At 53.4% G+C, this 14,413-nt stretch overlaps 1 protein-coding gene across 8 annotated transcripts; it reads right to left on the bottom strand.

Annotated features, from left to right (window-relative positions):
* Nucleotides 1-3,813: 3,813 nt before the first annotated feature.
* Nucleotides 3,814-12,291, bottom strand: Sh2b1 (SH2B adaptor protein 1). Of its 8 annotated transcripts, none has more exons than XM_029479755.2 (9): nucleotides 11,950-12,291; nucleotides 8,859-9,880; nucleotides 8,487-8,588; nucleotides 8,181-8,272; nucleotides 7,904-8,079; nucleotides 5,941-6,144; nucleotides 5,572-5,783; nucleotides 5,288-5,456; nucleotides 3,814-4,589 (listed from the first exon to the last, which is right to left on the bottom strand). In XM_029479755.2, exons 2-9 carry the CDS (start codon nucleotides 9,795-9,797, stop codon nucleotides 4,213-4,215), a joined length of 2,271 nt encoding a protein of 756 aa, XP_029335615.1. In that variant the 5' UTR covers nucleotides 9,798-9,880; nucleotides 11,950-12,291; the 3' UTR covers nucleotides 3,814-4,212. The 8 variants fall into 8 exon arrangements, with proteins under 8 accessions (XP_029335615.1, XP_029335614.1, XP_029335612.1 ...); XM_029479754.2 differs by lacking the exon at nucleotides 11,950-12,291 and adding an exon at nucleotides 11,761-11,886; XM_029479752.2 differs by lacking the exon at nucleotides 11,950-12,291 and adding an exon at nucleotides 11,384-11,752.
* Nucleotides 12,292-14,413: the final 2,122 nt, after the last annotated feature.

The following is a 14,413-nucleotide window of genomic DNA, read 5'->3' as shown; positions in this document are numbered from 1 at the left end:
TTCCACGAAGTTCTGACCCCAGTCCTACTTGCGCAGCCGGCCACCCCCCCAGCCCCCAGCTGGTCCTTATGAGGGAGTGGGGGGGGCAGGCTCCCCCTTCCCCCAGGTCAGGGATTGGCTGGCTGAGACCCCAGCAGGAGGGGTCAGGAGAGAGAGAGGTTTCTGCTGACAGAGAGGAACAGTGGGGCTGCAGCCTGAGGTGTCACTCACAAGGGACGCAAAGGTGGCCCCAGCCTCAGAGAGGAGGGGGGAGTAAAGTCACTTTCTATCATCTGCTACTGACCCCACCCCCAGTTGCCTCAACTTCCCCAGTTACACTAAATGCTCAGTTCCAAGCCCACCCCTGAGCAGATCTTTCCATAAGCCCTCTTGGCCCTTAGGCCTTATCACTCCTTAGCCTGGTCTTGACATCATGAACCCCTTTCCACTGTCACAGTCTCCTCCCCTGCCTAATGTGTTTGGTTAACAGAGGAGGTACTCCAAGCCTTTTGGCGGAATCAAAGGAAAGGGGAGAGCATCTTTGGGGGACAGAGGAAGTAGCTCTAGAGAGATACAGGGAACCAGGGAAGGGAGACAGTCAAGGGGACAGTGCAGATGGTAACCTTACCCTAGGGAGGGGTTGCTGCAGCCATCAACAAGGGATTTAGTGTCCAGGCCCTGGTAAGCAAAGCCAGGACTGTCTGTCTCTCCTAAACTCCCCCCACCACTACCGCTTTAGCTCAGCCTCTGGGAACACAGCCTTTAGCTCCCCCAGGCAGGGAATCCCCCCCGAAGAAAATGGGACACCCAGGCAGCCAGGTAACCCAAGAGGCTACGGAATGTGCTGATGGAAGAAGGGGAGGGATGGGTGTTTCAGGGTGGGGCAGGGGAGTAAGGATCTCCTCACCCTACACTAGCCTTCAACCCTAGGGCTTCATGGTGACCCCCCCAGAAGTGTGGGGTTCTCTTAAGCTCTCACCCTGATGCAACAGCTCACAGAGGGAATGGGGATCAGGGCTGGTAGGAGTGCTCTGGAGCTGGGCCAGCCCCAAGCCAGTGACTGAGGGCAGGACCCCTGAGGCTGGATGAAGTAGAGGCTCTGGAAGGGAGGGGAGAAGGTATGGAGAAAAGATGACAGAACAGAGTTGGGAGCAAAGAGCACAGACTTCCTAAGCCCGAAGAGAAGAGGGAAAAGAAACAGCAGGGTTCGGGCAGTGGCAGTCATGTGGGCGGGGCCCCAGAGGCTGGGTGCAAAGCCACAAGTTGTTGCTGAAGGGCTGGCCTGGCCTGGGTGTCAGCTTCCTCCGAAGAGCAGCTGCTCTGAGCCACCCTTCCCCACCCGCTTCATCATTGGGGTATCTTTTGATTTCCACCCAGGCAGCTGCTGGAGGAGGAGCAGCCGGGGTCTATGGGCCAGGCTGCAAGCAGGGGGAAACTGAGGCAGAAAAGTTTCCATGGACTAGAGATCGAAAGGTCAATGAGGACCAGCAGCACTGTAGCTCTGGAACACAGGTCCCACCTCTACCCAGGCCTCAGTTTCCCTGAAAAAACCAAGGAGCAGGTCCCACACAAGGGCTCCAGTGCACAGACAGAATGATAAGGCAGCAGAGCCCACAGAACAAAAAGAAGCCCCACTTGTTGGGGTGACCACTGGCCAACAGCCTCGGATTCATCCTGCCTTCTGCCCAGACTTGGGGGAGGGGTGAAGTCAGGACAAGGTGTTCCTTCCCACCCTCTTTTCACAGTTCCCACAAACCCCTCCCTCGAGGTAGAGTCCTGCTGTGACCCGAGATGGTAGGGCTTAGACAATGAGTGAGAATCTAGGGGTCACATAAACAGACATTTCTGCCTGGCCCAGGACCCTCCATCTGGGGCCAGAGGCAGGCTCAGCAGCCATGATGGCTCAGGCCCTAGCTGGCTTTCCCCCAGCAGCACCTGGAGGAGTGACAGGGGCACAGGCTTCCAGCAGCAGGAATGCCCAAACATGGAGAGCGAGCGGGAGCAGGGACACTGAGCTTCAAAGCAGTTGAGTGAGGAAAGAAGGCAGGCTTTACAGGCCACTCCTGCCAAAGAGGCTCTCTGAGGTTACTCGGTTCTACCTCTCCCAGCTTCCCAGAGAGATAAGTGAAGGCTGGAGAGAGAAAGCTACCAGCCCAGAGGCCCAGAGCCCCAGAGCTGCAGGACAACACTTTTGACCTGGGGTGGGAAAGAGCAGATGAGGTCATTTCACAGACCACTTCCCACGGCACCAAGACTGATGGTGTCCTTGCTCCTGAGTTCCGAGAGTGAGGGAAGGCCTGGCTCTGAGAGGCATGAGAACAGCCTGGCCCACTCCCAAGTTCCACATATAAGACTTACTGGGGGTCTCACTGTCTCCTAGAAGATCTAGCCAGGACAGGTTAGTCTAGGGGTATCTTTTTGCCCACCTCAGGATGGCAAGTCATGGGGGGAGGGGAGCCCTTGAACACCAGTTGCCATGAGATTAGGAGGGGGATCAGGCCTTCCCACAGAGGTGCTACAGCCCTCAGTGGCCATTGGCTATCTCCAACAATCTCACTTGGAGAACACAGCACCGAGGTCTCCAGCTGCCTTCCACCCAACCTCCACAACAGGGCCAATTCAATCCCTAGTCAAGGCCAAGATTTGGGGAGCTCCAGGGGTGATGTAAAGTAAGAGCCAGCAGGCTTCCCCCAGTCAACCCCCATCCTCGGTAGCCTGTGAGCTCAGCTGTCTCCTGTCCGTCTCCTTACAGAACTGACACAGGCCCAGAATAGCAAGGTCATGAGCGTGGGTAGGGCCTCCTGGAGGTGGGGCAGAAGCTGAGGGACAGAAGATCGGCTGTTCCACTTTCCCAGGGGAAGAGAGTGACACTGGAAGGTGGAAGGGGGAAACACAATAGGTGGGAGTCTTCAGATCCTGCTTGCCTCACACACACACACACACACACCCCACACACACGTCCCACCCCTAAGCTGGGAAGCCAGGGCACCCCTGTTGGAGAACACAGATGCAGTGCAGAAAGATGTGTTCAGGATAGGGTCTGTATTTAAAAATGGGAGTTTGATGGTAGTGATCAGTCACTCCATGCCAACCAACAGCTTATACCTCAGAGGAGCGGGGTAGTAGGGGTGGGAAATGTGTGGAACTGGACCCAGGCAACTGGAACTTGAGACTCTCAAGGGAAGCCTCGAGACGAGTATTTAAGTCAGACAGAAACAATTAGGCCAAACCATGTCCGCAGCACCAACTAAGCTGAAACGTCACATGACACAGAGGCTGTCAGGGCCCAGAGTCGCTTGCCTCACCCTTAGGTTCATACAGCGAATGAGGCAGCAGCAGGACTCACAGCCAGGACGGTCCTGGTCTTGGGCCCCTCTGTAGACTGCACCACTACAGTTAATCTTCCCCAACTCCATGACTTCAGCATTTCCTGCCTGCTTTATTCCTAGGGTAAGAGTTTCACTCAAAACAATTCAGTGAAGCAAAGGCCTTTGGTGACCCCATCTTTCACTATCTTGTCCCAATAAAAGAACAGACTGGCAGGGCGTGGCAGTGTAATCCCCTCAGCACACAGGCAGCTGAAGCAGGAGGATCATACGTTTAGGTTACATAAGAGATACCATCACCCTGAAAACAGAACATGCTGGAACCCACAAAAGTACTGCTGAGCATTGAAGCACTCAGCAAACCAAGGGGACTGGAGCGGAGAGGTGGTTCTGAAGGCCTTGACTAGAGGATGAAAAGGCCTAGACCCAGGCCAGCTCTTTGGCCTGAGCTCAAGAGACAGCTTTATCCGCCCACCCCAGGTCCTACTCCAAATATCAGCCACAGCCATCATGATGGAACTGAGATAAACCCTTTATTTATTTATGCTTTTCCATTTTGTTTAAAACAACAACAACAACCACCTTAATATAACTGACAGCCCTTCCCCCTCACCCTTGACTGGGCTGGGGGTTATTAGTGGGGAAGCAGCCCCCAGGGATGGGGCTGACCGTAAGAGCCCCTCAGGGAGGTAACGGAGCCCAAGTCCTTGGCCTGGGGCACCTGTAGTGTGTAGTAACTGGGGACTTAACAGGGCTCTTGAACCTCTACTTGTACAGCATACACACCCTTGGCTGACAAGGGTCAGGAAGCATGTAGGGGGGGACGCCCACCTTCCTCTGTGTTCCCGCCCAGCTCACTCTCACAACTTAAGGCTGGGAGCAGGAGAATGGAGGGTGGGCAGGTACCTCACACAAATGAGTACTGATTATTAATGGCTCGGGGGTGACCCCCTTCTTCTCCGTTGCCCCCTAGTGGTAGCTGCTGGAGCTGTACCATTAGGGACACCTCCAAGTCCCCACTAGAGCCAGCACCACCCTGAGCCTCAGTGCCTGGTGCTATGGCCTCTTCCAATTCAACCATGGGGACCAGCTCAGCCACGGGGACCAGCTCTTCCTGGACCCCTCCACTGCCCGCTTTCTCTTTCTCTTGCCTCTCTTTGGCTGCTGCGGCTGTGGCTGCCGCAACTTCTGGCGCCCCCGACGCCTCTTCTGCCCCAGGATGTGGGGGATCTGTCCATGGAGGGGGTTCAGAGGGCTGGGCTGGGTCACGGGAGGTGCTCCGTTCTGGATAGGAATGGTGAGAAGACATTGCTTGTGGAAGGAAGTGAGTTCTTATGGCGACCTCCCCTTTGCTTGTCCTCCCCAAGGAGCCATGTGCTATCTCCCCCATGTCCCATCTCCTGAGCAACCCCCCTCCATGGAAGATGAATCATGGGCGGTGGTGAGAGGACCACACTTACACACAGTCACTCGCTCCGAAGGGCAGGAGGGTGGAGGAGGCATCGGGGTAGCATCGGTCGCCCTCGCACACCCCTGCATGGCTCCCAGCCTGCTCCCGGCCTGGGGGAGGGGAGGGGAGGGGCAACGTGGGGACAGATGGGATGGTGGGTGGGGGAAAGTGAGAGATCAGACAGGGACATCAGACATCAAGGGAGGAAGGAGGGGATCAGACCATGAATCCCCAAAAAGGCCAAAGACAAGGCCAAGGAGGATGGGTCCAGGAGACAGACAATGATGGCGCGGAGGGTCCGATGGAATGGGAATGCAGCACCCAGCTCTCCACTGCCCCTGCCCCAAGAGGAGCCTCTGCCTGTATCCTGTCAGCCTTCTGCTTCCCTTCTAGGTCCCTGCCCAGGTACCTGACTGCCCTGCTCCCCACTAACAGGGCCTTTCCTCCACCCCCCCACCCCGTCTTCCTGGCACACACACCTCACTTCTTGGGTGCACGGGCACCTCCTCCCCTGCAGACCTGCTCTGCTCACCCTGCTGCCGCTGGGAGGGCACATAGCTGACAAGGACAACATCACTGGAGCCTCCAGACTCCAGAGGGATGGGGTGCACCCGGAAGTGCTCAAGCATATCGAAAATGGACTGGAACCACAGATGTTGGACCCGGCACTGTCCCTCCTCATTTAGTGACAAGCGCAGGTGCTGAGGGCAGGATGACAAGTGAGGTGGGAGTTAAAAGTCCCTGTCAGTTATACATCCTTCCTCCCCTGCACAATGGGATCCCCAGATCCCCAGATTCTCCTTCAGGACCACTCACCTTGGCCTTGCCCTGGAAGTTGAAAGTGAGGACATATTCACCACGCCTTGTCTCACTCTGGCGTACCAAGAAGACACCATGGGAGCCAGTGCCTCCTTCTAACACTAACTGGGCAGCTTTGAGTCGAGAGAGCATGCCGTGGAACCAAGGATAGCCTGAGAGGGGCTGATCCCCCTCACCCCCCTCTGACTCCCCTTGGAACAGGAATGATCCTTCAGGAAGGAGAGAGAGGGAAAAGCAGGTGTCAGAGGCCTCTCCCTAGCCCTGTTTTCCCCTTGAAACACCAGGTCACTGGCTCTTTCCCCGTTTGATCCCTCCAGTTCCAATACAGGATCACAAACCAGACAAAAATATACAAGCACCCAATACCTGTGGCTGCTTCTGGAGTATCCAGGGGAGGGTAGGGGGTAGAGAGGGGATGAACTGTCCCTGCTGGAGGCCCCTCCTCAATGGGAATTCGAGGAGGCAATTCTGGAGGAAGCAGTTCCATTGAATCAAAATGGGAGGCAGCAATGGAGGCAGAACTAGGGGAGAAGGACGCTGACGGCCGGTCTGAGAGGCCCCCATAAGCTCCTGAAAGAAAACAGAGGGGCCAAACTTGAGAATGACACAGGTTCTGCTCCTGCAGGTCTGGGCTCCTGCCATCTCCCCATTGGCTGTCCACTTGCGTGCCCAGCCCCCGTGCCTCTGGAGGAGCGACCCTGATGGATTGTCACGATGGTTCTGACTTACACTGCTTGTACGGCTGAGGGACCAGGGTTATTTCGAGGAGGTCCTAGAATCCAAATGTGCCTATGTCTTTTCTGAATCAACAGCTGAAAGATTATTGCAAAGGTTGGTGGGGTAGGGATAGAAGCCCTGGAAAATGTCCACATTAGAAAGGAGCCCTCTGTCTCGTTTAGACCAGAACTATCATCTTGAAGCACCTCAAAAATGTCAGGAGGTCCATTCCTGTACCGAGGGCCTCCGAAGACTGAGGCTACAGCTTGCAGGTCAGCCTACAGCAACAGAAGACTTGGGAACACACTCCAGTGACTGTCATCTTGTGATTGCCTAGCAGGAGCCTTCCCCTTCAGGCCAGAGTCACGTGACTTTCACCTGAGTTCTTCCCTTTCCAAGCATCCTGGTGCTCACTCCCATGTCAGCTCTCAATAAGGTTCCTGGCCCTTGAAGCTACTCTCATCTCTCACCTCGGTACAACATTCTGTCAGTTCCATCTCCCATCTCCCTTGTTTTCTTCCTCCTGAGTTCCCATGATGCACCCTGCTAGGAATGCTCAGAAGACACTAAACATACCCCCCATTTTAGAGACCTGCTTTTTATTAGGAATAATGTCTTACCAATTCAGTTAGAGTTAACCCATGGAGACCAAAGAGCCCACTTGAAATACCTGAGTTCCCCATCTACCCCAGAGCCTAGCATGCAGCCAGTGATACACTAGAGCCTGACTGAGCATCTGTCAAACATCAGGCCTAGGCCAGAAGACACATCACCATACTGCTTAGAAAACAGCCACGTCAGAACCTAGATTAGCACAGCAGCACAACTTTGTCGGCAAACTCAGGAAATCCATTTCCTCCCTGTGGTCTCGGTTACTTGCAATCTGATGTAAGGTCTATGCTAGCTCTAACAATCCAGTCTGTAATAACTTTCTTGTTGACTGAACGCAGCCCTTGTGCCAGGCACTATGAAGCCAAAACTCAAGAGCCAATGGTCAGGAGAAAAGGGTAGAGTAGAGGCAGTCTACAAGGTGAGCTGGGCCATACAGATATCTTTCTGCATGTGTCAGTGTTTGATCAGGATGAAAGAGGAGGTGCACACTTGGAAGGCAGAGGCAGGCGGATTTCTGAGTTTGAGGCCAGCCTGGTCTACAAAGTGAGTTCCAGAACAGCCAGGGCTACAGAGAAACCCTGTCTCGAAAAAACAAAACAAAAGGAAAGAAAGAAAGAAAGAAAGAAAGAAAGAAAGAAAGAAAGAAAGAAAGGAGGTGCAAAGGCCACTGACATATGCTGAGATACAGGACAAGACTGAAACAAAGATGTCCACACAGTATGCTGGAAGCCTGCTCAAGAAAATCATTACTTCAGTCTAGACAGAATGGTGGCCTAATGGAAGGTGGCTTATGAAAAAAAGGTAACAGAGCTGAGTGTGAAAGGTTGGATAGGAGTTTTATGGGGCCATGCAGGATGGTCACTGTAATGATTTTAAATGGCAAACTGTGACTTAAGAGTTCATGGTATGTTCAGAGACAAAATACAAGCAGTCAGTAGGTCATAGGTAGAGCAGCTAGGGAACAGAGCTGGCCCAGCAGCTCACACGGGCTCGACCTTACCCTGCGACAGGCGGTCGTTACTCTCGCTGGGTCCCAGCAGCAGATCCTGGCTAGGCAGACTCTCTGAATGATTCAGGCAGGGCAACTCCAGGCTGTCTGTGTTATCCTTTGTGAGGAAGGAGGTCCCAGGGGCCAGGGGAAGGGTCATGGGACGGGGGCTGATAGCAGGACAGGGTCTACAAAGACAGGGAAAATGGCGCTGGGGAAAGTCACCAGGAGAGAGACACGGGTGCCATACCACGTCCAGATCCCTCAGAAACAGAGGCAGGCTTCTTACCCGGGGCTTAGGCATTCTTGGATGTCAGACACCCAGGCCTTCACATGAAGTGCGTCAGTTGTCTCCAGGATGTACTCCGAAGGGCCTGCTACCTACAGGGCCGAGAGGCGGGGCTTTAGCAAGGGCAGTGGGCAGGAGGCCTACAGGCCACATCCAACCCTGAGGAAAACAAGAAACCACAGCCCCAGGAAGACTCAAAGCCCCCTGACATATGTTCATCCTGCTGCTGAAGATACGTGCCTAAGTCTATCAAGAGCATTTTCTCAAGCACAGGTACTCTCTGGGGACAGAGCTTGGGGCTCCTACCTTAACCACAAATGTGTTCTCCCTGTCAGGCATCTCTAGGGCTGTGGCTGTGCGGACATCAGTAATAGTAGAACAGGGAATGCTGAGACGGGGCCGGGATGCCTATGTGGGAAAGGGAAGAATAATTGGTTTTTGGTGAGTCAAATCTAACTGTACCTCCCTCCATTCACCTTCCCTTCCTTCCTAGGTAAGGTGAAAAAGTAATAGTTCTTTGGTCTCAGATCCCCCCATGGCAACTGAGAGCCCCCAGTCAGCATGAACCCAGGACAGCAATATTGTGTATGTGGGTTAGTAACCCCACAGCTATCTGCAGAGCTGAGCCTCCTCTTCAGCCACTGTCACTTTCAGCTACCCACCTTCCTGCGGGCTCACCTTGGGTGGTACAAAGAACTCCAAGCGACTTCCTCCTCCTCCTTCTCCTTCACTCCGGAGCAGCAAGCGACACTTTTGCCACTGAGGCTGCCCTCCTCCTCCTGAGGTCAGCCCAGCTGCCCCTCCTCCACGACCCACTCCTGCTGGGTCAGGGGCAGCCTCTTCAGCCCCCATGAAACTCAGCAGCTCTTCTCTCTGTATCATTCCTGATCCGTCTTTCAGGGTTCCCCCTCCACGACTTAGCCTCAGCCTCTCAAAGCGATGAGTCCATCTCTCCCCAGGGGATGTGCCATCATTAGCCAATGCCCTACCAACTGTCCCAGCACCTCCAGAGGAGTTGGAGTTGCTGTTTCCACCTAGAACTGGAGGGCCGGATGTGGTCTCCAGAGGCCCAGCTTGGGAGGGAGAGTCTACGGCACCCCGCCACTGCAGGATGCCCCGAACAGAGCCTCTGACTGAACGGCCCACTGAGCGGAGGGAGAAACGCTTCTTGAGCTTTGGCTTTGAGGATGTTGTAGAGGAAGGGACTGAGGAAGGAAGGGGGCCAGCCAGGTCCTCAGAAGATCGAGAAGGGCCCAACACTGCCAGGGGCCCACCCACCCTGCAGCTCTCAAGGGACAGGTCGTGTGATGGTGGGATTTCCACACCAGGGCTCAATGGAGCCAGGACAGGTGGGGAGAGTGAGCCCGAGGCCCGAGCCACCTCGGCTTCGAAGTGCTGCAGGAAGAGCTCAGCAAAACGGCCAGAAAAGGCGGCCTCTGCTCCCGGCTCTGCATACTGTGGGTGGGAGGCCAGGTAGAGGCGAAAACGTCGGGCAAGATCCAGGGCAGCTGCCCTCGCATGGGACTCACAGAACTCTTGCCAACTTGGGGGAGGGGGTGGTGGCAGCGCTGGTGGAGAAGGGAAGACCCCATCCTCCGGGGAAGGGGCACCATTCATGATGGGCCCCAGGAGGAGGACAGGGGGAGCCTGCGGGGAACAAACAGGGAAGCAGCCAGAAGACGCGGGATGAGCGGCAACAGCTGTAGAAAGAAGAGGCACACACATTGAGTTACTGCAGAAGTGAGATTGAGTTATGTCTCAGCCCAGGCCAGGGACTCCCCTCCGGGCTCCTCAGAGGGCAACAGGCGAAGAGAACTAAACTGTTTTGCCCTCTTCAAGATCAATAACCCTCATATACTCCAGAGATGAGGGATGCTAAGCCCAATCCTGCTGCCTTTGCCACCCCTCTTCCTGTTGTGGGACCCAGGAAAGGGCCTTGAAGCATCTTACCCCACAGGGGACTCTTAAGATCACTGCCATCCCTTCTCTAAGACAAAAACCTTCCCTAACTATCACACATTTTGAATGTGCCATTCCAGAGGGCTCCACAAGGTCGTTTTTCCTTTCCTTAGACAACTTACTAACCTCTTACAGACGAGGAAACGGAGATTCAAACAAGTTCCAGAACTCAGAGTCTACTGCATTTCCCACTGCACAGTTCTAGTCTCCAGGGATATGCTGGACCAGCCTCAACCACAGCTCCTACTGCTCTGTTCTCAGGGGACCAAAGGGTGCAGGGATTACACCCTTTAGAGACCTTGCATCATAGGTCCAATGAGTGGAAGTTGGACTGAAGGCTCAGTTGTCTTCGAAGCTGATCCTACAACCCAGCATTTAAGCCCTGTGGGAAGTCTTGGATTGGCTGAAGGCCAATCTCTGGGTTGCCCCCTATAGTCTAGGGCTGAGTGATAGCAATGCTAGAGAAAAAGAGATGGTGTGTTGGGTCAGAACAAGTCTTTACTAGCCACAGAAGTAAGGCATCACACGGAGCCGGGGCTCAGGATTTTTCTCTCCCTGGGGAGTGTACCTGTGAGTCTTGGACTCAAGCCCCAGCTCAGCCCACCTGTTAGCTGTGTGAACCTAGCTTTTGTCTCTGTAAAACACAGTTACTAACCGCTACCTGCTACAGTTGTCAGGAGAAATGAAATGACAAGGAACATGTCTATGCTTTACACAGTAAGCACACATCACTGCCACCGTCACTATTTTTTATGGGGGAGGACAGTATGATGGGTCCCATTTGGGCTCCAGAAAGGAAGCGCTTCTGCGGGTGCCCCAACTCTTACATCACAACTAGAAAGTGACAGAGCTCCGTATGTAATTTACAACCGGTGGCTCTTTGGTGAGTGGTCCTGCCCTATGATAGACTGAAAGGAGACACCTCTGGACGGCTCAGGAAAGTCTACCCAAACTATCAGTGGTGCCAGCCTCTTCATCAAACCTACAACCAAGCTGCAAGTCAGAGACCCCCTCCCCTTCCTCCTTGGCCCTTCCTACATACTCCGATGGCTCCAACCACAGGGACAACTCCAAACCAAGGAGAAGCAGCCAGGAGATGCGGGAGTCACAGAGCACAGGGGAATCGGGGCCAAGAGGCGCAGGCAAGGCAGAGACAGTCCCCAGCCAGAGGCTACCTCGGCTCACACAGGCCCACCCAGCCCTCAGCACTACTGGCCGACCCAGCCCCCTTCAGGCCCGCTGACCCTGCGGTTCCTGGACTGGTGACTCAGTTTCTCTTCTGCCAAGACGGCTCAGTCACAGTTTTCCGGTGCACCTGCCTCTTGGCTTAGTTCTGACATTCCAGAAGGGCGGGTGGTGGAGGGTGCAGGCTGCGCTCCAGGTTCGGACCCTCCGGGCCCCGTGGTTAATCACTCGGACCCGATCCTAGTCGTTGGACACCCTCCACATGCCCCTGGGCCGGAGCCTCCGAGGGACCAACTATCTGCTGCCCTCTCGGGAGCCGAGCACCCCTCCAGCCCCGAGCCCCCACGCCCACCCCCGCCCAGGCTTCTCAGACGACAGGGTCGAGTCCGGAGAGGAAAGAGGCACTTGAAGAGGGGGGTTCCGGTTCCGGTCCCACCTGCATCTCGGTCCCCGCGCTTAGCTCCGGCAGCGGCGGCGGCGGCGGCGGCGGCGGCCGCAGCTCCCGCTCCCTATGCCCCCCGCCTCCGCGACAGGCTCCCAGCACGCGCTTCTGCGCAGGCGCTGGGACGGGTTCCCCGACGCGGAAGGAAGCGACCATAGAGAAGAGCAGTAAGAAGGAGGGCACCTTCGTATTCACTTCCGCCATCGTTCTCGGCGCCGAGGTTTTCAGGAGCTACGCCAACACAGGTCTCACCGAGCTCCCGTGGCTTCGGCAGTTGTACCTAAAAGGAACCACTGAGGCAGCTGTGGGAAGCCGATGGGTCTGTCATCCGAAGCAAATTCTAGACAAAGGCGAGAAGTTAACCATAGAGAAGCCACTTGAGCGGAGAGAGTAGCCGCCCACTAAGAGAAATCAGCGAGATGATAAAGCTCTTTGAAGAGCTGGCTGCAGCCTAGAGCGCCTGGCCCTGCATCGAGGGGTACACGGACACCGCCCCCAGGGAGCTGGCGAGCGTTGTAGCGGTGACCTTGGGAGACCGAGTGGAGCAGGCGGAGCCTGAACTTAACGACCTTGGTCTTTCAGGGGAAAGGGACAAGGTGGTCCTGGAGGGCTCTAACTTAGACTGGAACTAAAGTTGGGACAGCAATAGTGAGGTCAGTTTTGGACATGCTTGCGGGACATCAGTAGGTACGTGGAGATAGAGCTTGAAGTTCAAGAGAGGCTTCAGGGCAAGTTAGAGGGATGACGAACGTAAGGTACAAAGTGCTGTTGAGACCTTGCGCACAAATATCCTCTAGCAACCCAAGATCCGCATTGATCCAGCGTCACTACAGCTGAAGTAATTGAAAAGGCCAGAGTAGATTGGGATCATTGACAGGGCCCAAAAGATTATGTCTATAGCTTGTCATCTGTGATTGTACTCTACTCCTGCGGTTGGTCGCTTTCACCCACAGAGGGGCTCTAGTCTCTTGGTGTGGCAAGATGATTTTCATATATTCAAATTTAAATCCTAATGGTTAAGCAACTCAGTGTGAGGAGTGTCACTCTTTCTAAGATCGTCAATAAAATTTCCAGAACTAGGCTAGTGAGATGCCTTTTCAGTAAAAGTGCTTGTGTTTTCTATGCCAGCCTGATAGCCAGAATTCCGTCCCCAGAACCCACTGTGGAAAGAGTAAGGATGTTGGAAAGTTGGCTTCTGACTTAGAACATGGCACACACACCACACACGTGTGACACCCGCCCCCCCCAATCACATACACATAAACAAAGTGGAAATAAAATGTAAATAAGTTACACTGCTGGAAAGAGAGCTAAGTGATTAAAAGACTAGCAGCTCTTGCAGAGGCCCAGCAACCACTTGGTGGTTCAGAACTGACTATAACTCCAGCTCCAGGGGATCTGGTGCCTTATGATCTCAACAGGGACACATACATACATGCAGGCAGGCAAAAGGCACACATAAGCTAAAATAATATTAATTTTGGAAAATTTAAGCCAGGCAGTAAGGACCAATGCCTTTAATCCCAGCACTTTGGAGGCTGAGGCAGGTGGATATCTGAGTTCTAGGCCAGCCTGGTATATAGAGCAAGTTCTAGGATGGCCAGGGATAAACAATGAAAACCATGTCACAAATTTTAAAAAAATTTTTTTTTTTTTAATCTCCAAAGCCAACTAGCTGACGAGATCAAATGCTATCCTGGAACCCAGAGGCAAGTGACCCAGAAGATGGATATAGATCAAGAACTTGTTGCACATAACGAATGTTTGTCCAGAGGTGCCATCTTTCCCCCATGGAGTTAGAAAATCTTAGAAAAAAACAACAGACAAGTTCTGGTGTACTCAGTCTTTTGTTTTAAAAGATTTTTAAAAACTTATGTTCCTTATCTGTATATAAATGGTCCACTGCAAGAGTACCATGTGCCCCTAACTACTGAACTCTCTCTCCAGACCTGTGGCTTAGCCAGTCTTAAATCACCCAGGATGTAACACAGCACAAGCCACCAGCTCAGGGTTAACTTTGTTAGGTCTTCATTGCCAGGATTATCTACCTTTTTTACCATTTTAAAGGAAGAGGCAAATGTAGGGATCCCTGTCCTGTGACTGTTTCCCACACCCTCCCTCTAGCTTACCTATTCATCAACTAGCATAGACAGAGTTCAAGAACACAAAAGGGCAAATGGCTATTGATAAGTTTGGGTATGTTCTGTCTAAACTGCCCGACCTTTTGGAAGTGGGGCAGGGTCATTGTTGAGGATTAAACCCAGGGCCGGGAACATGCTAGATATTTTACTGCTGAGCTACTTCCCAGAACTCAATCAGAGTTTTTGAAGTGATTGAAATAGTCTGATATTGTAGTCGCTTGGTCACAGGCTTGGTTTGGTGTGCTCAGTAAACTGAAGTTTGGTTTTTTTTTTTTTTTTTTTTTTTTTTTTTTATTAAAATACCTATCTAAACCTGCTATAGTGACCTGAGCCTTTAATCCCAGCAGGCAGTCTGAACTCTATGGGTTCAAGGTCTATTGGTCTACATACTGAGTTTAGGGACAGCCAGAGCTATTTGGTGAGACCTTGATTCATAAAAAAACAAACCAAAACCAATATAGGTGTATACCTGTAGTTGGCTACTGTATAAGCACAGGAAATGTTCT

This window comes from Mus caroli, unplaced genomic scaffold (assembly GCF_978045245.1).
Source record: "Mus caroli unplaced genomic scaffold, Mus_caroli_1 scaffold_8, whole genome shotgun sequence".
NCBI lineage: Eukaryota > Metazoa > Chordata > Mammalia > Rodentia > Muridae > Mus > Mus caroli.
This window is presented reverse-complemented; position numbering and strand designations above follow the sequence as displayed.